Source organism: Neomonachus schauinslandi, chromosome 15, assembly GCF_002201575.2.
Source record: "Neomonachus schauinslandi chromosome 15, ASM220157v2, whole genome shotgun sequence".
Classification (NCBI taxonomy): Eukaryota; Metazoa; Chordata; class Mammalia; order Carnivora; family Phocidae; genus Neomonachus; species Neomonachus schauinslandi.
The window spans coordinates 40,954,294-40,978,418 of NC_058417.1; the positions used below are offsets into that span (position 1 = coordinate 40,954,294).

The following is a 24,125-nucleotide window of genomic DNA, read 5'->3' on the forward strand; positions in this document are numbered from 1 at the left end:
ACTGTTCACATGTCCACCGTGCCAGGTCTGGGGTGGCCAAAAAAGGCCAGCGGGGTCGTTGGGTCAGTCGGCTGTCCAGTGTCTCTTATTCCTGCTCAGGCTCGACCCTGATACCCCACATTTATCTCAGGGTGGCCCGCTGCTGCTGGCCCGCCTGACGTCAGGACCCACAGGTCTGATGGACAGTCCAGGGCCCTGGGCTCCGACGGTCCCCCGTTAAACAGCCGTCTCCCCAAAGGCCCACCAGTGTGCCAGGAGCTGCTTTTCAGAAGGGGAAGTCTCTGCCGTCGGTGGCCCAGCGGCCTGGCTCCAGAACCCGCAGGGAGGGCCCCCCCCGTTGTGATCCTCCACCGCCCTGGCTTGCCATAAACTCCACACCGCATCTCTTTCCTTCAGGGACCCGCCCACTGTCGTCAGCACGATGGGGTCCGCAGGATCTTGTGGCCCAAACCGCAGGGCTGCCCCCCACCCCCCGCTCCCCTCCCAGGGCTTGAGAGCCCTTTTCAGCTCCGGGCCAGCCTCTGAGCTGAGGGTCTGCCCCATCACCCGGTGCGTGAGCCCAAAAAGGGTGTCTGGGTGTGAAATGTGTTGCTTCCAGAACGCAAAGAGGCCCACCGGGCCCCGGGCTTCCTTCTTTCTCAGTAGTCTCCGGTATAAAGAGGAAGCAATTTTCTGGGCTTTGGAGGGGATGTCCCTGCCCGCCCCGACAATAGGATCTCATAAACATTGTGCTGTATCACTGTAGGGTTTACCTCCCTCTCCGACGGCGGGGGGGGGGGGGGGGCGGGGGGCGGGCCAGGGGGAGTGTGTGTCTCTTTATGGCCTCTGGTGGGCCTGCCCCCCACCCCCCAACTCATCCTGCCCCATCAGTGTGATGCAACAGAGGGAATGGATCAATCCTAGGGTCCGTGGCATGAGCGGGTGACCCAGGCCCTTTGGTCCAGAGACACGAGGGGACAGGAGTGTGGGGGGAATGTTCTCTGGGGGCCAGATGTCAGCGTATACCTGTGTTTTTCTTTTTTCCCCCCTGAGGACAGTCTATCCTTTGTCCTTTTTTTTTTTTTTTTTAAGATTTTATTTATATTTTGACAGAGAGAGACACAGCAAGAGAGGGAACACAAGCAGGGGGAGTGGGAGAGGGAGAAGCAGGCTTCCCGCTGAGCAGGGAGCCCGATGCGGGGCTCGATCCCAGGACCCTGGGATCATGACCTGAGCCGAAGGCAGACGCTTAACGACTGAGCCACCCAGGCACCCCTATCCTTTGTCCATTTTCTGTTGCGTGTTCAACTGTTTGGTATCAATTCCTAGGATATCTCATTAGATCAGTGGATAGGATAAACAGAAACGGATGCCTTGCTTCAGTCAGTCGAGGGGACGCTCTGCTGGCAAAGGAGGGTGGGCAACCCATGAGAAGAAATCCTTTGCAGGGTTTGTAGAAAGTTCAGTTCAGGAAACAATCCTAGACCCAGGACGATTTGTTGCTCCGTTTTTCTACCGGAGACCGTAAGGTTTCTCGGGGTAGGAGGTACACCTGTCATTCGGTCTTGGCACATAGCAGTCATTCAAGAAATATTTCTTGAACTATGGATAAACCCTAATCTGTAACACTCGTAGCCTCCCTCCCCGCCCCCCGCCCTCAGTCACCCCAGGAACCTAATTAAATGTTCCAACCATAGGATCCCAAAGTTGCTCAAACCTGTTAGGAGTTGGGGAGAAGGAAAAGAAATGAGTAGGAAAGGTGATGTTCAGAGTCTCGTGGGGATGAGGCACGGAGAGGTGACATGTGGCTATTTCTGTTGGCACCTGAAGGGACCGATCAAAGGACGCATCACGACACAGGGCAACAAACCAGGAAAACGAGAAGAGATTCTGGGGTGGATGTTCTAGATTTGAGTGTCTGTCTGTTTTTAAGTTTCAGCCTATGGGAGGAAAAGAAGTCTCTTGTAATAAAGTCGAGACAGTCACAGTTTCCTCCCCATGTGGGCTGCGGTTTTGAAGAAGGATGCGTACTGGGTGGAAGGATTCTGGATTCTCATCGTTAGCTAGATTCATTTTCCATAATCATGAGTCCTCCTGGAGATTTTAACCCTAATCTGCCCTAGAATTTATAGGAGTGTAAAAAAGACCCGATGGTTACAGGTTGAGGGAATCTGCAGGAACCATGCGTTTAAGGAAGAATCACTGGAAATCTCTGACAACAGAAAGGTATTTAATCAAGAGTACATTGTGAGTGCTCAACAAACGTCTTCAAGGTGACTGGAAAAACCAGGAGAGTCACAGGTGAGCAGGAACTCTCCGTTTTTACTGTGGTCACAAAGCCACGTGCAATCGTCGGTCAGGCCTTTCTGGCATTCAGGCAGAGGACTATCAAAAAGCCTGAAGGGGGCCGTTGTCTCTGGGACGGACGAGACACAAAGTCGGTATGTTTATACCAGGTGTCCACAAGCTACAGCCGGCCAGCAAATTTGCCCAGGCTTGTTTCTGTTTTTTTTTTGTTGTTGTTTTTAAAGATTTTATTCATCTATTTGACAGAGAGCACAAGCTGGGGGAGCAGCAGGCAGAGGGAGGGAGAAGCGGGCTGCCGGCTGAGCAGGGAGCCCGAGGGGGGCTCGATCCCAGGACCCTGGGATCATGATGACCTGAGCCGAAGGCAGATGCTTAACCGACTGAGCCACCCAGGCGCCTGGCCAGGCTCGTTCTTGTATGCTGAGAGCCCACAACGCATTTTACATGTTTAAAGGGTTGTGAAAGAATAGGTCACAGAGACCTTTTGGGGCCCTTGAAGCCTAAAAACCACTTACTATCTGGCCCTGTAGAGAGACAGTATGCCGCCCCATTAACTCGGAGGTTAGTGAAACTTTTTACCTTCGTGCCAGGATTTTGAAAAGCACGGTTAAGGGGAAGATGGGCGGCCTGTGTGCGCTCCTACATCGCATTTAAAAATAACCGCGGTTTAACGAAGTAAACTGCTTCAACCCCAAAGGCAGGAGCCAAGACGAGAGACCGATGGTATCCTGGGGGCGCCTGGGTAGCTCAGTCGTTGAGCGTCTGCCTTCGGCTCAGGTCATGATCCTGGGGTCCTGGGATCGAGCCCCGCATCGGGCTCCCCGCTCGGCGGGAGACCTGCTTCTCTCTTGCTGTCTCTCTCTGTCAAATAAATAAAATCCTAAAAAAAAAAAAGAAAGAAAGAAAAGGGGATCCCGACCAGTTCCGTACCCTCCCCAGCCGCTAGAAAAAGACAATTCTTCCCGATTGTAACCCAAAAGCGAGAAAAAAGCAAAACATAGAACCCTACCGAACAAGAAACGAGTCCATGGAAGTTTTTATTGCAGGACAGTATTCACAACCTCAGTAGCGGCAAGGAAAGCACTTCTGAAAACCAACTCAATACGCCTCAAAAAGAAAAAAAGAAAAAAAAATGAGATGAAACCACGACAACAAAAACAGCCTGTCATTAGGTACCAGACATTTATAGACCCCAAAGGGTGCACCGTTCCCGGAAGTACTGCAATACCGGGTCGATGCGCGGAGTGGACGGAGCAAGCTCCTAGTCCATCTCCCAGCTCCAAAAATCCGCTTAATATACTGTCCTCGGGTAGAGGACGTATCAGGTATTAAACTGATAAGAACAGATACTACACTTGATCTTAGCCAAAAGGCCGAGAAGCGATGCCCGACGCCCCGCCCTCGCCGCCACCGCCCCGTCGCCAGCCATATCGCACTCACGGTGAGCCAAGTCGCGCTCATCCCACCGCTCGCTTCCCTCGCTTCTCGGACAGTGCTATGGCAGTCACCGCCCTGGTGCAGTTTTTAGTTCTCTACATTTTAAAAGGGGAACGGTGCGTCTGGCGTTGCTCCGTCGCTCGCCCCGGAGCGCCATTTCTAATTTGAATGCCCCGCCCCTTCCGCGCAGGGAGGCGTGGCCGCGCCGGAGAGGAACCTGGGCGGCGGCCCAGCTCCCTCCTCGGTGTAAAGCTTTTGCTGGCCTGAGGGGAGGACCAAGGGAATTGGGGATGTGTCGGGAGAGGGGGGGCTGTGGAAGGGCCTGGGGCAGAGTGGCTCGCGTTTCCAGGACACTCGTCGGGTCATCACGGTAGGACCCTACAGGCTTCCTGGGTCCAGGCCGCTGGGAACCAACCCAGAAGTGCCCGGCTGGGGTCACCTGGAAAGGGCTCCAGAGTCAAGTTGGGACCCGAGATGGGGCCCTGACAGGGTGGCCACCCTGCCCCATCAGCAGGGCCCGTGGGCAAACTACCTCACCTCCTGAGCCTCCGTTTCCCCAGTGGAGAAGTGGTAACCTTCGTACCTCCCTTAAAGGGATTTAGGGAACGCAGACGTAGCTAATGAGGTGACCTTGGTGGCAGTCATCTAGAATATGGGTCCTGGGTCCCACGAGGCACCACTGAAGAGATGGAGCGATGTACGCAATAAAATAGACACGCTTCTTGTTTGGGTCACACCCGTGCTCAGTGCTTTCTTCATGTCAGACTTGCAAAGTTTACCTACAGATGGAGCAGTTGAGGCACAGAGGTGGAGCAACTCGCCCACGACCACACCGTTGGCTTAGTGGAAGAGGCCGGCTGGGCCTGGGAAGCCGAGAGCACAGGGCCTAGAAAGGGCACCAAGAAAGGAGAAGAGCGATTCTTTTTTTTTTTAAAGGTTTTATTTCTTTATCTGACAGAGCGCGACAGCGAGAGAGGGAACACAAGCGGGGGGTGGGGGGTGGGAGAGGGAGAAGCAGGCTTCCCGCTGGGCAGGGAGCACGGTGCAGGACTCGATCCCAGGACCCTGGGATCATGACCCGAGCGGAAGGCAGATGCTTCACGACTGCGCCACCCAGGCGCCCCGAGAAGAGTGATTCTTGTGTGTGCAGCCCCCGAGGAGACTAAGTGTTGCTGAGCCCGACACACAGGTCTTCTTCCCGCAGACGGGACGGGCCGGAAGCCGCCGTCTGCTGCAGCACCTAAGAGCATGGGCTCCGAATACCTGGCCTCTAAGCCCGGTTCACCTAGTGTGACCTAGTGTGTTCCTTGGCCTCCTCGATTCACCCTCCCCCTTCCACCCGTTATCTCTAAACTGGGAGATGATGACATGAGAAATTATTGCACATCACTATTGGGACTGACGGGACATGTTTGGGATATAGAACATCTGGGAGAGCCAAACACAGGGAAAGTGTCTCAGGCAAGTCACTGCTCTGCAGCCTCCTCATGTAGAAAGTGAGAATATGAACAGCCCGCATAGACTCCTGGGCTTCATCTTCCCTCCTCCACCCAGGGCCCCGGCTTCTCCCTTACCTGGCTTTCTTTTATCCCGTAGCACGGGATCCCTCCACGTTTAAACACGTGTCTATTGCCTTTTAGCTCAACAGCGTGTAAGCTCTAGAGCAGGGATCTTGGTCTGTGTTGTCCACATTTACATCTCCAGCGCTTTGAACAGCACCCGGACGCTTAGTCTATTTAGTCGAATAAATGAATGAATAAATAGTATATCACGGGATCCGTACATATACAAAGGGATTAGCAAACCTCTTGTGGCTTGTGATACTCAGAACCTTCGCTGTGTTCTACTACAGTTCTGCTCGCTCTCACGCTTACGAGGCCATCGTGTGCTCACTAAGTTAACTTTGCGGGCGTTTTGATCTTTAGAATGAGGTGCTTCGGATTGCAGAGCTGCGTGTTCTGTCATGGCAAAGGAGTATTTCCCATGGTAAAGTAATGATTTCCCATTCTAGGGGGCGCCTGGTTGGCTCAGTCGGTGGAGCACGGGACTCTTGATCTCAGGGTCTGAGTTCAAGCCCCATGTTGGGTGTGGAGCCTACTTAAAGATGAATAAATAAAATATCTTTAAAAATGATTTCCCGTCCTAGTTCCTGCACCGGCTCCTTGTGAGTTTGGGTAACGTGGGTGTCCCTTAGCCAGCTCACATCAATGGCCACAGACCAAAGTGCTTGCAAAGTTAGGGCCACACCAAGATGTGACGGTCAGGCCCTTGTCCAAATGTCCTGCAAACCCCCCAGGGACCCCCTGACTGTCGCTTCAGGGGAGTTGGGAATGATAAGCCGGGGACAGAGACTCGAAGAGCACAGCCAGCTTTCTCGGCCGGCGCCTGTTTCCCACAGCCTTGCCCAACCGTCCTGTTATCAGACTCTCGCGTAATATAATATCCAGTCGTGACTTTACGAGCAAGGTTGTTCATCTTTCCGTGTGGTTAAGATCCGCTATTGTTTTCTGTGAACCGAGTGTTCATAGTCTTTGCCCATCGTCCTTTGACTTGTTGATCTTGTTTGCATTCCCACCTCTAGTTCACTTCGTATTTGTCCTAGTATATGCGTTCCCGTATAAATCGGACTTTTTTTCTGGATGGCTACCCAGTTGTCCCAGCATCATATATGGAATGGCCCATCTAGTCATCGGTTTCAGATGCCACCTGTATCATATAAAAAAAAAGTCCTCATATATATTTACATCTATTTCTGGATGTTTCTTTGCTTTTTTTTTTCTTTTCTTTTTTCTTTTCTAGGACCTTATGTTTAAGTAATCTCTATATCCTCCAACTCTGAGATCAAGAGTCGCACGCTCTACCGACTGAGCCAGCCAGGCCGCCCCTGGATTTTTGTTTTGAAAAACCTTCTCATAACCTGTTTTTTAAAAATTTTGGTTCGGGGGCTCCTGGATGGCGCAGTCAGTTAAGTGTCTGACACTGGTTTCGGCTCAGGTCGCGATCGCAGGGTCCTGGCATCCTTGCTCAGTGCTCAGCTCGGCGGAGTCCGAGATTCTCTCTCCTTCTCCCTCTGCCCTCTCACTCGCGTGCGCTCTCTCTCTTTCAAATAAATCTTTAAATAGAATCGTAAATTAATTTTAAAGTTTTTTGGGTTTTTTTTAAAAGATTTTGCTTATTTATTTGACAGAGAGAGGCACAGGGAGAGAGGGAACACAAGCAGGGGGAGAGGGAGAGGGAGAAGCGGACTTCCCGCTGAGCAGGGAGCCCGACGCGGGGCTCGATCCCAGGACCCCGGGATCATGACCTGAGCCGAAGGCAGACGCTTAACGACTGGGCCACCCAGGCACCCCCCAAATTTTTTTTAAATTTTTTATTGTTATGTTAATCACCACACCTTACATCATTAGTTTTAGATGCAGTGTTCCATGATTCATTGCTTGTGCATAACACCCAGTGCTCCATGCAGAACGTGCCCTCCTTAATACCCATCACCAGGCTAACCCATCCTCCCACCCCCCTCCCCTCTAGAACCCTCAGTTTGTTTTTCAGAGTCCATTGCCTCTCATGGACGTCTGGCGCCCCACAAATTTCTGATTCAACTGATTCTTTGGTGTCACACCTGCTCTGCACCTGTCACCGCGTGGGCCCTGGGATCACACAGGTGAACGTGACCTTGTCCCCGTGCTCAGCCAGGGGCATCTGCCATGCTCTCCCAGTCCTCTCCTGCTGCCCTTCAACCCCATCCGCTCCTCACAGAGCTGTTGGGGAAGCCTATGCACAACCAGAGAACGTCTGCCCGTGCCAAGGCTGCCAACTCCAGGTGCCCCCAAGTGTTCCGTCCTTCGGCTCCAGAGGGCTGTTGGGTTCCTGCCAGCATCCTCAAGTCCAGGCCCCACCGCACCCGCTCTGCCTGGTCCTGCGGCGGCCCTGCCTTCATTTCAGTGTCCCCACTGTCCTCTTACACAGCTCCATCAGGTTCTTTCCATCACCTCAGCTTTCATACCTACTTGAAGAGACCTGGTTGGAGAGACCAACCGTTTTGTTTCCTCGGACTTCCTCGTCCTTCTCTCTGACCCTTCCCTCTCCCCCTCAGTCCTTCTCCCTTTCTCCTTTTCCCCAGTTACAAACAGAAGCTTTTACTTCTATGACTGGCATCAGAACCACCGGGTTAGTCGGTCAGACTTTGCAGTGGGGAAAGGAGATTGTTTTTTCCAGCAACAGCCGGCTAAGCTGGGGCCACATATACCCTGTGTTAAAAATGACTCGAGGGCTGCCTGGGTGCCTCAGTCGTTAAGCGTCTGCCTTCGGCTCAGGTCATGATCACAGAGTCCTGGGATCGAGCCCCGCATCGGGCTCCGTGCTCCGCGGGAAGCCTGCTTCTCCCTCTCCCACTCCCCCTGCTGGTGTTCCCTCTCTCGCTGTGTCTCTCTCTGTCCAATAAATAAATAAAACCTGAAATAAATAAATGAATAAAAATGACTCGAGGTGGGACAGTTTGCCACAGTCTCGCTGCTCAAAGTGTCGTCCCCAGACCAGCAGCACCGGGGTCCCGTGAGCGTGTTGGAGATGCAGAACCGCAGGCTTTTTAACAAGACTCTCCTGGAATGCACCAAGTGTTCTGCGACGGGACCTGATGGCTGAGGGAGAGAGACAGAGAGAAGCAGCAAACACAGTTTTCCGGACCTCCACTCTCACCACCAATATACGCAACCCAATTCCTCACCATTCTTCTCTCACCCTTACCTTCTAAGGCCCCGAGGAGAGTCTGCAAAGCAGTTTCTAGAATCTTCTGGCGGTGAGACAGAGAAAAGGAGGGTGCCCATAACACATGAGCTAAATGTTTCGTTTATCTTTTTAGGTTGTTAGTGACTGTGGAGCCTCCAAGAACTGGAGAGGAGATAATAAAAAAAGCACAGGAAAAACTCAGGGTCATTAATTACATGCACTTGAACGTTCCCTGAGAGACGTGAACAATGAAGCGTGGAGCTGTTCCACTGTATTTCTCTGACACGGGTGGGTGTTACTCCAAGCCTGAAAACCTTGGACGTAGGACTACCCCAGAGTTACAGATGATCGAGGCAATGCATGTGGGCCAGCGGAGTGCCTGCCCCCCAACCTCCCACCCCAAATGTGTTCAGGATCCTGGGGCTAAAATATTAAGGGTTTGTGTGCTGGAGAGCAAGTTGCGTGTCCAGCTAGACTAGACCCGTAAAACTAGTTCGACTCAACCAAGGACGGGGCTTCAAAACTTGCCTGCCATTATTTAGCACCCACTGTGTGCCAGCTAACCCCCACATTTTCTTTTTGGTCTTTCAACAATCCCAAAGAGAAGGTGTTATTTATGGTATTTTACATCTGAAGAAACTAAGGTTGCCAAGGCCCACCTCTCAACTTCTTCAGGTTTCTTCCTCTTCTTCCTCCAGCAGCATGAGCGGACCCTTACTCTTGACTGGAGGTTTTACATTTGGTTATTGGTGGGTCCTTATTCCCATGCACACTGTGATAAAATGGATCAAACCGATCCCTGTTCAACAGATGAGAAAACTGAGCTTTAGAAGGAGCTTCCAGCTAACTAGACTTGGGGACAGACTCAGGTGTAGCGCTGGGCTGGATAGAAGAGAAAAGAGAGAAGACGAGAGAGGAGAGCGGAAAGAGGAGAGAGAAAGAGAAAGAAGGTGGGAGATAAGAAAAGAGACCTTGTCAGTTTGTCCCTACACCAACCACTAGAAAAAGGTGTAGCTCCTTCCGGGTTCAGCCTGGGAGTGAAAAACAGAAAACCCTGTTCAGTTTAAGAGTCACGGTTCCCGGCAGGTTTCCTATCCAAACTTCTTCTCCCAAAACGCCCTACCGAATAGGAGAGCTACAGAACGCCGAGCAACGGATAGTTCAAAACCCCGGAAAGAGCTAAGCGAACACACTACGGGGAAAAAAAACCCCAAAAAGAACCCTAAAAGCCCGCTATAACACGCTAACACTGTTATTAGTCACCGCATATTTAACCCCCGAGGGGTGCACCGTTCCCGGAAGTACTGCAATACCGGGTCGATGCGCGGAGTGGACGGAGCAAGCTCCTAGTCCATCTCCCGGCTCCAAAAATCCGCTTAATACACTGTCCTCGGGTAGAGGACGTATCAGATATTAAACTGATAAGAACAGATACTACACTTGATCTTAGCCAAAAGGCCGAGAAGCGATGCCCGACGCCCCGCCCTCGCCGCCACCGCCCCGTCGCCAGCCATATCGCACTCACGGTGAGCCAAGTCGCGCTCATCCCACCGCTCGCTTCCCTCGCTTCTCGGACAGTGCTATGGCAGTCACCGCCCTGGTGCAGAGTTTTTAGTTCTCTACATTTTAAGATTGGTGCGTCTGTCGTTGCTACGTCTGTCTGTCTGTCTTTCTCTCTCTCTCTCTCTCTGTAACGCCATATCTAATTTGAATGGCCCGCCTTTTTCCCGCCCCGGGAGGCGTGGCCACAGCGGGCTGACCGTCAGGGCGGGGCATTGAATCCGGGATGCGGGGGCTCGGTCTCAACTTGGGTACAGACGGAGAGAAAAGACAGGACCAAAGAGAGTTGGGGGTGACGGCAATAGGGGCCTGTGGAAGGGAGCTGTTGGCGGGGTTCGTCCTGAAGAAGAGTCGCAAGACGTAGTCACTAGAAACGCTTGGACTGTATCGTATTAAGTCGGTCCTACGCCGGCGGAAAGACGATTCTCGTACCTGCCAGTTGAGGAGCTCGTTCTGAGTTAGGGGTGCGGAAGGTCTGGAGGAGGGGCTTCCCGGAGCGGGGAGGGTAGCCTCCCTGCAAGGCGGAAGGCAGATCATAGAAAGTGCGGAGAGAGGAGGCGTGTCACATCCGGAGGCCGGGCTGGGCCGCTGGAGGGATTTTCTCAAACTCCAGTACCGGGGTCTATCCGTGCTTCTGGGAGAATGAATCGTATCTTGGGCTTCGTACGTAAAGCTCCCTGCGCCTGGGACATCGTTTGCCTTCACGTCTTCCTCTCTTGGCTGCTTATGCAGATATCTGGATTCCGCTTGGGTGTCACCTCCCCCTGGAAGCTTTCTTTAAAGACCCTTCTATACCCTACCTCCGGTCTGATGAGCAGTCCTCATGCATTTCATCCCACCTGCTAATTCGTTTCAGGTACACCACTCACTACCTTTTCGGGCAATCCTTGATCTCCCCCACTTGAAATCTGAGATCATTGAGGGAGGTGACCCTCATCAGTATTTATCTCTGTATCCCATCACTAGCTTAGTGCTTGGCAGGTAGTAGGTGGGCAGCAAACGTTTGTTGAGTGAAGAAGTGATCCCCAGGTCAGACTGAATCAGAGAGGCAATTAGGAGGCTACTGGCCTGGTCCAGGGGTGATGGGGCTGGAAGATCTGGTCAGGGGTGGTGGCACACGACAGAGGAGAGATGACTGTCAGGGATGCTCTGGGTATCAAGGCCAATCACTTCCTAAACCCCCTCCCCTGATGTTTCCTTGTGGCAAAGACTGCAGCTGGCTGCTCAGTCAGCATTTACCTTTCATATTCTCCTTCCTAGAGAACTTCAGTTTTTGGTTTTTTTTTTTTAAGATTTTATTTATTTGCGAGAGAGAGAATGAGAGACAGAGAGCACGAGAGGGAGGAGGGTCAGAGGGAGAAGCAGACTCCCTGCTGAGCAGGGAGCCCGACGCGGGACTCGATCCCGGGACTCCAGGATCACGACCCGAGCCGAAGGCAGTCGCGTAACCAACTGAGCCACCCAGGCGCCCCTAGAGAACTTCAGTTTACTTGGGGTCGTTAATATTTCTTTCATTTGATCTCAGACAAACTAGAAGGTATCATGGATGTAAGACGGAAACCCAGTCAGTCACTTCACCCTGCAGGATGGAGAGCCTGTTCTCAGGTGTTGCCAGCCCCTGGGCCGAGTGCTCTATGTATTACCTCACTTAATTCACTCGACAACCCTACAAGGTGGATATTATTGTAATTATCCAGGGCCAGGATTGTGGTGAGGCCAATGAGGCCCCCCTCCTTGGGGGGGCCATTTAAGAGAATGTCCCCCCCAAAACTCTTAATAATTAATAAATAACAATTAAATTAATAATATTTTAAGATCGGGGATGCCTGTGTGGCTCAGTGGGTTGAGCGTCTGCCTTTGGCTCAAGTCATGATCCCAGGGTCCTGGTATCCAGTCCCAAGGGGGGCCCCCTGCTCAGTGGGGAGCCTGCTTCTCCCTCTCCCTCAGCTGCTCCCCCTGCTTGTGCTTGCTCTCTCTTTCTGTCAAATAAATAAATAAAATCTTTAAAAAATAATATTTTAAGACAATTTATTTAGATATATTCACGAATATACACATATTATTGGTTTATTTGCTTCTCACCTTGGTAGAGGTTTTGTTGCTACTCTATCCCCAGCACCTCAGACAGTGCTCAGCACATATATAGCGCCTGATAAATATTTGTTGAATGAGGGGCGCCTGGGTGGCTCAGTCGTTAAGCGTCTGCCTTCGGCTCACATCATGATCCCAGGGTCCTGTTATCCAGTCCCAAGGGGGGCTCCCTGCTCAGCGGGAAGCCTGTTTCTCCCTCTCCCGCTCCCCCTGCTTGTGTTCCCTCTCTCACTGTGTCTCTCTCTGTCAAATAAATAAATAAAATCTTAAAAAACCCCAAAATTTGTTGAATGAATGCATGAGAGTCACACGAAACAATACATAATGTGCTTAGCTTGTACCCTACATGACTCTTCAGTCCTTCTAATCCCCTGGTCTCTGTTCAGATCTGTTTGTATCAGACCATCTTACTATACTCACTAATTTGGTTTTGCTGAGAGGGCGTTGCTATGGTTTGAACACCCCAAGCATTTGTTCATCTCTCACTGGCCTTCTTGTCCTGCCTGGTGTTCTGGCCATTTGGGCAGGTGTCTTAGTCCCCATCCCAAGTTGGATGAGCCCCAAGAGCAGAAACGGGGTCTGGCCCCTCTCTATTTCCAGCACCTGCCCAGGTATGTCACATCATGCTACAGGTGATTAATGACAGAAAATAATTATAAAAAACAAAACATACAGTTAAAAAAAATGGGCAAAGGCCAGGCACAGACAATTCACAGAAAGTAAAAAGTGGTTCTCAAGCTAACATATAAAATTAAATAGAAACTATACCAAGATATATTTTTTCCCATCTCTTGCCCCCTCTCCCTCTGTATTCTTTTCCTCCCGCTGGGCTTGCTGCAGACCCCACTAGCTACCCAGAACCTCCAGGTGGAGGAGGCCAACAGGAGTTCCAATTCAGAGGCCAAGAAACTTGTTCATGGGGCTCAACTCTTCTCTGTGACTTTTTTTTTAGTGTCCCTGTGTGTGAGCCAGATGCTGTTTATGGCACATTCATGGTCACAGTCTTACTTAATCTTAAAAAAAAAAAGTAAACTCTACCCCCAAGTTAGGGCTTGAATTCACAACCCTGAGATCAAGAGACACACTCCACCATCTGGGCCAACCAGGTGTCCCTCATTTAATCTCTACAACACCCTTGAGAAGTGTTAATGTCCCCAGGTCTCAGAGAGCAAATCCAGCTCACAGAAGCTGCCTGACTCACCCTGGGTATTTCCAAAAGTCTTCCAAGTCCAAAGGTCTTCCCAGTAGGCAAGGTGGCCAGCTGTCAGACAAAATTCTTAGTTCATTCATTCCTTTATCTAACAATGATTGCTGAGGAGAGACCCATTAGAGGCTTGGGATAATAAGCCTCTAGACCCATTAGAAGCCTGGGATTATAACAGATCTCTGTTGTAGATTTGCAGGAGAACATTTAAAGTACTCATCGTCAGGGAAAATGCACAGCCTTTAGGGTAACTTTCTATTAATCTGTTCTAGACCCTTGCTGCTCAAAGTGTGGTCTGTGAACATCAGCATCTGTACTACCTGGGAGCTGGTTAGAAATGCAGAAATTTGGGCACCACATCAGATCTACTGTCTTAGTTTGCTCTGGCGACCATAACAAAATACCATAGACCGGTCGGGCCCTTAAATAACAAATTTCTTTTCTCACAGCGGAGGACTCTGAAGTCCCAGTTCAGCCTGCTAGCCTGGTAGGGCTTTGGTGAGGTCCCTCTTGGCTCACAGATGGCCACCTTCTCCGTGTGGTAGAGAGAGAACAAGCTCTCTGGTGCCTCTTCTAAGGGAACTAATCCCATCCTGAGGGTCCCCCTCTCATGACCTCATCTAACCATTACCCTCCAAAAGGCCTCCCCTCTAAATACCATCACACATTATACACTTGTATAAATGGCAATGATGCCATTTATACATGGCATCAATGTATAAATATTGAATATATATTGGAATAAAATATTGAATATTCAATATATAAACTGGGGGGTGGGGCACAAGTCAGTCTATAACACCTACTGAACCATAATCTGCATTTTAATAGGGTCCACAGGAGGTTCATATGCACATGAAATTCTAAAAAGCAATGCTTTAAGTCATATACATTGGGGAAAAAATGGCAGCCAAGGATCAATTTGTACATGTCACTTTGTGTGTTATCTGGGGAAGATATTCCATATTAAACTGGTTTCCTGGGTCAAATTTTTTTTTGTTATTGGTTGAGATAAACTAATTTAATAGAATTATCATGACAGCTACAGGCATAGAAGACTTAATATAGGCCAAGCCCTTTGCGGACCACTTCACACATTTAATCTTGTTCAGTTCTTTTTTTTTTTATTAAAGATTTTTATTTATTTATTCATGAGAGACAGAGAGAGAGAGAGGCAGAGGGAGAAGCAGGCTCCCAAGGAGCAGAGAGCCCGATGCGGGACTCGATCCCAGGACCCTGGGATCATGACCTGAGCCGAAGGCAGACGCTTAACCATCTGAGCCACCCAGGTGCCCTAACCTTGTTCAGTTCTCATAACAACCATGTGAGGTAAGTATTATCCCATTTTACAGATGAAGAGGTTGAGGGCTCACTGGAAATGTTAAAGTCAGGACTGGAACTCATCTTTTAAGCCAGTGGTCCTCGTAGTTTGGCCCCCAGACCAGCATCATCAGTATTACCTGAGAAGTTGCTATAAATGCACATTTTTGGGCCTGTGAACCCAAGACCGACTGAATCAGAAATTCTGGAGGTGGGGCTCAGCAATCTGTGTTTTTGGTAAGTCCTCTAGATGATTCTGATATACTCTCAAATTTGAGAACCACGGTTTGAAGCTACACTACCACTCCGTGTGTGCAAGACAACATGGAGGGCTTGGCAGAGAAACCCCCCCATCAGTGGAGAAAGACTGAATCAAATGGATGAGGTCATGGGGGACTGGCCCCTGTTGCGAATGCTCCGAAGAACCCACCTAGCTTGGATACCTGGGCAGTCACCCTCTTCCCTCTGGAGCATGGACCTGGCTTTCTCCCTTCTCTCACTCTCTCATTTTGGTTGTTCCTTGCTTCCAGATTATTATCACCCTCCTGGGGCTCTCGTTGCTGTTTCTGGCTGACCACCCAAATCCCTTCCTCCAGCCCTCCCCTGAGTGCCAAGCTCCTGCGCAAATGCACGCTGCACATCCGTCCTCACAGACACCCAAACATGGCTGCCACTGAGCTCATAACCTTCCCTGCCCTAGAGCTTCCTCCTGCCTCAGCCTTCTCTGCATCTGTCATTAGGCCTTCAGTAACAGTATGGGAAATGTAATTGAAATTAGATTTTCTGCTCAAATAATGTTTTTTGTTTGTTTTTGTTTTTTAAGTAGGCTTTACACTGAGCATGGAGCCCAATGCGGGGCTTGAACTCACGACCCTGAGGTCAAGCCCGGAGCTGGGACTCTTAACCTACTGGGCCACCCAGGTGCCCTTCCAATCATGTTCATTTAAATCTGATCTCAGCTCCACAGAAAAACTTGAAGAGAGTAGATTTTTCATTCCCAGTCTCAAACTGCAGGAAAGGCTCTGTCTGAAAGGAAGACTCCAGAAGGAGGCAAAGGAACCTGCATATAACTTACATGCATATAACTTCCCCTCTACTCCTCCACTTTTCTTCAGGGATCAGTCAGTGACAAACATATCCACCAGGGGGCAGCATCTGCTCCTTTCTAGCCCTAAGGCTGGGGCCCTGGGACTGGGTTTTGGGAGAGTTGCATCTGAAAGGGCCCCCTGACTGGAGAAGGGTGCCTATGGGGCCCTTACACACATTTTTTTTTTTTCATTTCACACTCATTCTAAGAGGTAGGTTGTGTTTTCTCCATTTTGTTCTTGAGGAAATAAAGCTAGGATTTGAAAAATGGGTCTTTGAGGGGGCGCCTGAGCGGCTCAGTCGGTTGAGTGGCCGACTTTTGGTTTACGCTCACACTGTGGTCTCCTGGTCATGGTCTCAGGGTCGTGGGATTGAGCCCCGAGTCGGGTTCCACGTTCCTCAGGGAGTCAGCTTGAGGATTCACTCTCCCCCCGCCGCCCCTCCCCTTGCTCTCTTGCTCTCTCTCAAAGAAATAAACCTTAAAAAAAAAAAAAATAAGAAAAAGAAAAATGGCACCTGGCTGACTCAATTGTAGAGTATGTGACCTTTTTTTTTTTAAGATTTATTTATTTATTTGAGAGAGAAAGAGAGCGCACGAGCGGGGTCGGGGGGAGGGAGGGACAGAGGAAGAGACAGAAGCAGGCTGAGTCTGCAGACACTTAACAGACTGAGCCGCGCAGGCGCCCCAAGCATGTGACTCTTGATCTTGGGGTTGAGAATTCCAGTCCCACATTGGGCAGAGAGCTTACAAGAAAGAAAGAAAGAAAAAGAAAGAGAGAGAGAGAGAAAGAAAGGAAGAAAGAAAGAAAGAAAAAGAAAGAAAGAAAGATAGATAGATAGATAGATAGATAGATAGATAGATAGATAGATAGATAGATAGACAGACGGGTCTTTGTGATTCCCAAGCTGCTTGCTGCTTCTTTGGCTTCCCTCCCTCACTGCTCACTCCTGCAGACTCCTTTCCTCCCTTCATTTGTGCGCTGAGACAGGTATTTGTTTAGGGTACTGTGGAGACAAAGATGTTCTCAGCCTCTTCCTTGGTGAGCTCCTTCATCTTCTATCCTCGGCTATTCCTGAGTATGGACTGTTGGTGGGGGACGGGACCTGGAATCGCCTAAGCCCTGGGGGGGCCAAGTGACTTTTCCAAGCCAGTCTACTGGTGAGGGACAGGACTCACCCTGACTCTCCGCCCAGGGTTTCAGCACACCAGGCCTTGACGGGGGCCTCTCTCTCCAGTGTCATCCTCACCCCTGGCCTCTGTTTTTCCTCCTCTAAGAAGTTCCTCATCCTCAATAAAGACCCAAGAGTTCAATACTACCTAGACCTTGCCCGGAAATGCAGGGTTTTATAGGCATTCCTGGCTAGCCCAGTATCAACAGAACCCTCAAGGGCTGAGGAACCCCAGACCAGGAATCTCCCAGGCTAAGGATAGATGTTTGGTTCTCATGCTCAGGGACACCCCTCAGTACATTTAATCATTTTGTCATGCATCCATGAATTTATGCAAGATTTCCTGACTGTCTGTTGTGTGCCAGGCACAGCGCTGGGCACCTTGGAACTGTAGATGACAGGAACCAGCTCCTGGGCTCAGGGCTTCGTCTGGTGGGGAGACAGCTCTGGGGACGAACGATGACATAGCAGCTGGAATCTCATCCACGTGGGGGAGCCCACAGAAGGAAGCGGGTAGCTCCCAGCTAGTCATTCTGTTTTGAACGCTGACCTGACCCCTGTCACTTAAGCTTTGGCTCTAATGTCACCTATTGGAGAAGCCTTCCTGAGCAGCCTGCTCCCTCCACTCTGAAGTAGTTTCTTTCCCAAGTTTCTCTCTGACACATCTCCCTGTTTTATTTCCATTGATGGCAAGTATCACCATCTGAAACCATCTTCTTTATTCATTGCCTGTCTCTCCCCTCTAGAATGTACACTCCAAGAGGGCAGGTCCTTATCCATCTCACTCAGGGCTGTATGCTCAGAACCTAGCAGGCACTCCATATATGATTGTTCAATGTACAAATGTTCAAATGTTCTCTGCAGTGAATCCCCCAATACAGGAGGTCCTGGGCTGTGATCTTGTGGAGAGAAAGGGCTGCAGAGGTGAGGTTGCCAGGAAGGAACATGGTCATTAATGGAGCAAGGCTCCCTGGGGACAGGGTATGTGTGTTTGTGTGTGTGTGTGTGTGTGTGGGGAACTGGAGTTTCCATTTAAAGGGGACAAATTGCAGTAAGCCCACAGCCTAGTGCTGCCCTGAGAAGCTGGGCCCCTTCCCTCACCTCTCCCTGCCCCACCTCTTCCTCCCCATTTGTTCATCAACACCTCTGGCAAACCAGAAAGATGAAGGGTGGAGTAGGATTGCCAGTTTTATCGCTTTTATCAGATAATCAAGTGACAATTTCCCTCTCGGTTGGGAGGCCCAGGAAGTTTCAAAGGTTGCAGAAGAAACATGAGACAATCTGTGTTTCTCATTACTGTGTGTTTTCAGTTTCACAGTGTTGTAACATTTGCTCAATGCCAAGTTTGGCCAATTTCTAGCAGACTCACCTTGGACAAATTACCTAACTTTTCAGTGCTTCTTTCTTTCTGGAATAACCATACTTACTTCTTGTAAGTATGGGGTGCCTGGCTGGCTCGGTGGGTGGGACACGTGGCTCTTGATCTTGGGGTCGTGAGTTCAGGCCCCACGTTGGGTGTAGAGCTTACTTTAAAAAAATTAAAACTAAAAAAAAATCAAAAAGGAAAAGTATGCACAGTTCTCAGACCAGAGCCTGGCATGCAGTGGCCACTCAACACAGTAGTAGTTTCCAACTTCGTGGCCTGCTGTCTTTCCCTCTCCTAACACAGGCCACCTCTGTGTCTTAGCTCCTGTGGCAATCTGCCACCGCCCCAATATGGAGTGTAACACTAATTTCCTAAGGTCTTTATGTCTTTGGGGATTCAAGGAGGCTCCTTGCATTGCTGGGGAAACCAGGTGGCTGGTTTTAGAGGAGGGGGGGAAGCAGGAGGTGGCAAGGCAGACTGATGCTAAACGGATGGGAGGCCAGTGGGCAGGAAAGGGCTAGGCCCTCCTGTCTAGCAGTGACTTCCCCTACTCTTTTCCCCATCCCCCTCAAATATAACCTTTAAAAAGGGTTAATACTGAATTACACAGTAAATGTAAGAATCCAGCCTCCTTGTAAAAAAGGAAATAATAGGGTTATGATCTTATTCTCCTTTGATTCTCCTCCCTTCCTTCAATTTTACTTACCTCCCCCTGCAGGTAATCACTGATATCCTTTTGGTCACACTGTCCTTTTGTGACATCTCCTCCTCTTCAGGGCTGCCCAGATCGTATCAGGCTGCAATGGCTGGGGAGATGCCACTCAGTCCTCTCCCCCTCCTAACCAATCCTACACAGGACTCATTAACTTACAGAAAACTTTCCAGAAGCTTCCAGTTCACACCTTCTCTCCCTCCTCTGAAGTCCTACGAGGACTTATCTCAGGTTTACAAAGGCCCAATGTTCCCTGTCAGTGGCCAGTCTTGTTTTTTTCACTAGAGTTTAAGCCCTTTGAGGCCAGGCCCTGTGGCCTCCGCATCCTCTATATCCGCAGAGTCTCTCTGGCAGAGCACACAGTATGAATGAGGTCAATCAAAGTCCTGAGGAGTGAAGAATTCTCTCTTTACCTATTTGAACAAGGGAGGGCCTTGGAGTGTCTGCTTCTGGTCAGCACTCTAACCAGCAGTTGAGGGATTCCTGCTGAGGATGCCTAACCCTATGGCCTTCCCGATGAGAGAGGAGGGATAGCTATGCCGTCAGGGGCCCAGACACCGGATTCAGACAGATCCTTGCTCAGCCACTTCCTGGCTAGGTGACCTTAGACAAGTCATTGAACCCTTCGGAGCTTTCCTCCCCTGTAGAATGCAGACAGCACCAGTCCCTACCTTACAGGCTGCTGTGAGGATCAATGGGGTAATGGGCTTAGGCTTAGGCTGTTTCATGAGGTTCCGGGGTTACACAGGTTTGAACACTGACTTAGGAAAGATAAAGGAGTAAGATTTGTGAGCATCTCTCCAGCAGACCCTGGCGGGGGCAGTGTGTAAGTGGAGTGGCTATCTCGGGGTGGGCGGGGGGTGGGGGGAGGAGGATGCCGCCGTGCGGACTACGAAGCTCTTCACCTCTCCAAGTCAAACGCTGCCACGTCTGTCCCTCTCACTTTCCATCCCGAGTTTACCTCCAAATATTAGACTATGGGAGAAAAGATCAAATAAAACGTTCACTGATCGAGCACACGTCCCTCGCTGGGTTGTCGGGGGTCGCCGGGCACGTATCTCCAGGCCCCGCCCCTCCCCGCCCCTCCCCGCCGCCGCGGGACTGCTCATTGGCCCGCGCTGCGTGACGTTACACGCGGCTTTTTAAGGCGGAGTCGCGGAGCCGGCTCCGCAGTGGCAGCAGCGCCGGCGGTGGTGGCGGCGGTGGCACGCGCTGGGGGCGGGCGTGCCGTTTCGCGTGGAGGCTCGGGTGGCTGGCCTGGGGAGAGTGCGGCTGCCGGAAGGTAAAGGGGCTGTTCAGGCGGAGCTGAGGTGGCTCCGGTGCGGGGAGCTGGAGTCGGCGATCGGGGCAAGGCGAAGTGTCACGGGACAGTGGGAAGGGGGTCGCGGTGTTAAGGAGGGTCGTGTCAACCGCTTGGGGACGTTGGAGGGCAGGCGGGAGCGGGCCTTACTCTCCCGTCTGAGCGCCCGTACCCTAACTTAATTGGGGGGCGCTGCCCGACCTGCTCCTTCCTGTGAGGATTCTCGCGTGGGGAATGAGGGTCTCTGAGTCTGCGACCGCGCCACGAGCTCGGAGAAGAGGCGCGGGAAGCCGACCATCTCCAGATCAAGGCCTCACCCCCCAACCTGTGTCCAGGCCTCGGGGGTCTCTGTAGATCTCGTCTCCCCTGAAAGTGGGGAGCGCCTCTGTTACACTTGGAGCTGTTTAAAAAACAAAACAAAAACTGGAATTTTAAAAAGGAAGGATGGGCGACTGATTTAGGACAGGATCTAGAAGTTGCACATTTCATGTTTATTTTTAAACGTCTCCTTTTTTTCTCCCATGACTTTTTCCCGTCCAGATAACCCGGCCGGGGTCCCCAAAGCCTGCAGTTCAAGGCCACCTTCCTGCCTCTCCTGTGTACCCCTGACCTGCACCTTAGCTGGAGCTCACCATGGGGAACCACTTGACTGAGATGGCTCCCACTGCCTCCTCTTTCTTGCCCCACTTCCAGGCCCTGCATGTCGTGGTCGTTGGGCTGGACTCTGCTGGAAAGACCTCGCTCCTTTACCGCCTCAAGTTCAAGGAGTTTGTCCAGAGCGTACCCACCAAAGGCTTCAACACAGAGAAGATCCGGGTGCCCCTGGGAGGGTCCCGTGGCATCACCTTCCAAGTGTGGGATGTCGGGGGGCAAGAGAAGCTGCGACCACTGTGGCGCTCCTACACACGTCGGACAGACGGGCTGGTGTTTGTGGTGGATGCTGCCGAGGCTGAGCGCCTGGAGGAGGCCAAGGTGGAGCTACACCGAATCAGCCGGGCTTCGGACAACCAGGGCGTGCCTGTGCTCGTGCTGGCCAATAAGCAGGATCAGCCTGGGGCACTGAGCGCTGCAGAGGTTGAGAAGAGGCTCTCGGTCCGAGAGCTTGCAGCCGCCACGCTCACCCATGTGCAGGGCTGCAGTGCTGTGGACGGGCTGGGCCTGCAGCCGGGCCTGGAGCGCCTGTACGAGATGATCCTCAAGAGGAAGAAGGCAGCCCGGGTAGGCAAGAAGAGACGGTGACCCGAGGCTGTCCCCTTCTCACCAGTAGGGGTCTGTACACCTGGACAGCCAGGCGGAACCTGTGGCCCCTCCCTCAGCTCTGGGGTGCAGGACCTGTCTGCCTCAATGAAGGACCGAGGAGCACACTGGGGGTCCTGTTCTAGTGCAGCATTGGGGAGGGGAGGGGAGATGGGATGTCTTCTCCTCTCCCTCCCTCATTCCCACCTCTGGAGAAAAGAGGGCTGCAGGACTGGGGGGGCTTAAATGTAAGCCGTGACTCTACCTCGACCCTGTTTCTTCTTTTCTTCTCTGGCTTGTTGATGAGATGTGTTTTGGAGCAAAAGAAGGTTGTTTGGAGAATGCATTTGGGATGAACGAGGACTGTCTCCCCACCTCCAGCCCCCCAACTGGGGTGTCCCCCAGGCTGCTTTTCTAAGGATGCTAGTCACAATAGTCTTTATTTTTGTGTCTGTGTGAAAGTGCCAGGAACCCTTCCCCACATTTGTAGATCCACAACTGTTTTTATAAGCCGTGTGTGTCCTCTGTAGTATTATTAACTATTTTTTAGCATTTGCCTATAAGTTATTAAAGACTGATGATACTGTAGCTCTTACCTTGGTCTGGCATTTTCTTACCCAGCCCCAGGAGTAGTCCCAGATTTCTGTATGGGTGGCAGGAATGGGTGGGGGGAGTTTTATCTTGAAGCTGAATTTGCAAAGGAAACACGGGATGGCTGGTGGAAATTACAGATGGAGTTGAAATTGCCCTCTCCCAAGCTATTACCTGATTTCTGCAGGGTTTTTTGGGGGGTGTCCCTTCTTTCTCCTGCTTCCTCCCCCCTCCCCTCATCCCCTGGCTCTTACTTGCCCCTCATACCAGCTGGTCCTTGGGGACACTTTCCTAGGTTTATATAGGTAAGTCCTCAAGGAGCCATTCTGTTCTCATCCTCCCCCACTCCTCGGCACTCAGGCTGATCTGTTTTTTTTTTCCACCTTGGGGGATCCTGTGAATATGGAAAGTAATTCCTTCCTGGCTTTCAGCCATCTCCGTGTGCTGAATCCTGCTGACCACAGCTCACTGGCAGCAGCGGCAGGGACTGGTGCTGGGGAGGTCTGGGCTGGATTGAGCCAGCCCGGGCCTGGTGACTAAGCTGTGAGTTGTCCAGCTCTGGGAATGGTGGCTGTTCCCACAAGAGGGGCTGTAATAGCAGTCGCGGTTTGTGCCTGGTGGGAGTGTGGACTACGAGACATCCACTCCCCGCTCCAGGGGAGGAGGGGGAAGATGTAGGCCACCAATAGCGGTAGTAAGAATAATATGCTAGGGGCACCTGGGTGGCTTGGTTGGTTAAGCGTCTGCCTTTAGCTCAGGTCATGATCTCAGGGTCTGGGATCCAGCCCTGTCATGGGCTCCCCGCTTAGCAGGGAGTCTGCTTCTCCCTCTGCCTTTGCTCCTCCCCCTGCTCATGCTCTCTCTCTGAAATAAATACAATCTTTAAAAAAAAAAAAAAAGAATAAAATGCTAATGTTGTGAGGTTCAGAGGGCCTCTGCCCAGACTTTCAAGTCTGCCCCCTCCACCGACACCCAGGGCCGGCTGAGTCTGAGATGATGAAAAATCAGATCCTCCTAATCTGGATGGGGGTAGTGGGTAAAAACCAAGCACAATTCTTTCCAGCCCGCAGCCCCCCAGTCCCACCCCTACCCTTTGTGCAAACGTGGGATCCAGAGCAGGTTCAGAGTCCCCACTCCAGAATTGAATAAAGGACCTTGGGAGGGAGAGAAGGTGCCGGCAATCCTGTCCTGGGGGACTTCCTAAGGAACTTGCTTCTTCCTAGCTAGGGTCAGCAGAAGCTGAGTTTTGCTGTGGAGTCCGGGCTGATTCATATTTGTCCCCCTTCATGGCTGGCAGGATGCGGGTAGGTATGCATCGATCCGGAAGGGTGTCCGAGTGTGCGTCAGTGCAGGGCCTGCTTGACAGAGCTGCTGGGCTGGTTCTGCTGGGGACACATGCTACCTGGCCCCCCTCTACGCACACCTGTGACTCATCTCACTCAGTCCTCAGGGCAGAGTCCTCTTCTGCCCACAAACAGGCTGGGGAGGACTTGGCTAGAAGGGCCTCTGTCCTGCTGGGAGATCTTTCCTCCTCACTCCACCCCAATAATGCCCTTTTGTCTCAGAATCTCCAAGGACATGTTTTCTCCATTTCTGGTCACCTGGGGGACTGAGGTCTCCAGATTGGAAGAAGAGCACACCCCCTCCCCCTGCAGAGGGGCCTCCATGGGGCCAGCTCCTGGTTCTGGCTCTGCCAACTACCTGACGTCCCCCTCTGGTTAGAACCATCTTCTGCTCCCCCAGACTCCAACCCTGGGCAGGAACCATGGTTCACAGGAGACTGCCAATGTCCCAGCTCTTCTCCACATTCCTCTGGCCTGACCAGCTGGTGGGGGTGGAGGAAGGAGTGTTGGCAGCCAGAGAGTGAGATGGAGAAGCCAACTGCTTTGAAGGGGTTGTGGGGAGAGGGGAGCCCTGGAAGATTCTGGTAAGAAAGCTACATTCTGGGGGCGCCTGGGTGGCTCAGATGGTTAAGCGTCTGCCTTCGGCTCAGGTCATGATCCCAGGGTCCTGGGATCGAGTCCCACATCGGGCTCCCTGC

The 24,125-nt window shown here is 51.5% G+C and overlaps 1 protein-coding gene, 1 long non-coding RNA gene and 2 other non-coding genes across 5 annotated transcripts; 1 reads left to right on the plus strand and 3 right to left on the minus strand.

The window, feature by feature from the left end:
- Window positions 1–3,480: 3,480 nt before the first annotated feature.
- LOC123326806 lies at window positions 3,481–3,671 on the minus strand. Its single transcript, XR_006541347.1, has one exon. It is a non-coding gene; the product is annotated as a U2 spliceosomal RNA (small nuclear RNA).
- A 2,112-nt stretch (window positions 3,672–5,783) lies between these two features.
- On the minus strand, window positions 5,784–10,141 carry LOC110580163. Of its 2 annotated transcripts, none has more exons than XR_002480318.2 (3): window positions 9,974–10,141; window positions 8,467–8,610; window positions 5,784–6,429 (listed from the first exon to the last, which is right to left on the minus strand). It is a non-coding gene; the product is annotated as an uncharacterized LOC110580163 (long non-coding RNA). The 2 variants fall into 2 exon arrangements; XR_002480316.1 differs by lacking the exon at window positions 5,784–6,429 and adding an exon at window positions 8,303–8,360.
- Window positions 9,728–9,918, minus strand: LOC123326807. Its single transcript, XR_006541348.1, has one exon. It is a non-coding gene; the product is annotated as a U2 spliceosomal RNA (small nuclear RNA).
- Window positions 10,142–20,161: 10,020 nt separating the features above from the next.
- ARL4D (ADP ribosylation factor like GTPase 4D) lies at window positions 20,162–22,090 on the plus strand. The gene is made up of 2 exons (XM_021681655.1): window positions 20,162–20,239; window positions 20,798–22,090. The coding sequence occupies exon 2, from the start codon at window positions 20,891–20,893 to the stop codon at window positions 21,494–21,496; it is 606 nt and encodes a 201-aa protein (XP_021537330.1). The 5' UTR covers window positions 20,162–20,239; window positions 20,798–20,890; the 3' UTR covers window positions 21,497–22,090.
- Window positions 22,091–24,125: the final 2,035 nt, after the last annotated feature.

Excerpts from the sequence above, each read along its gene's own strand:
- ARL4D (XM_021681655.1), top strand. The coding sequence starts at position 20,891 with ATGGGGAACCACTTGACTGAGATGGCTCCCACTGCCTCCTCTTTCTTG.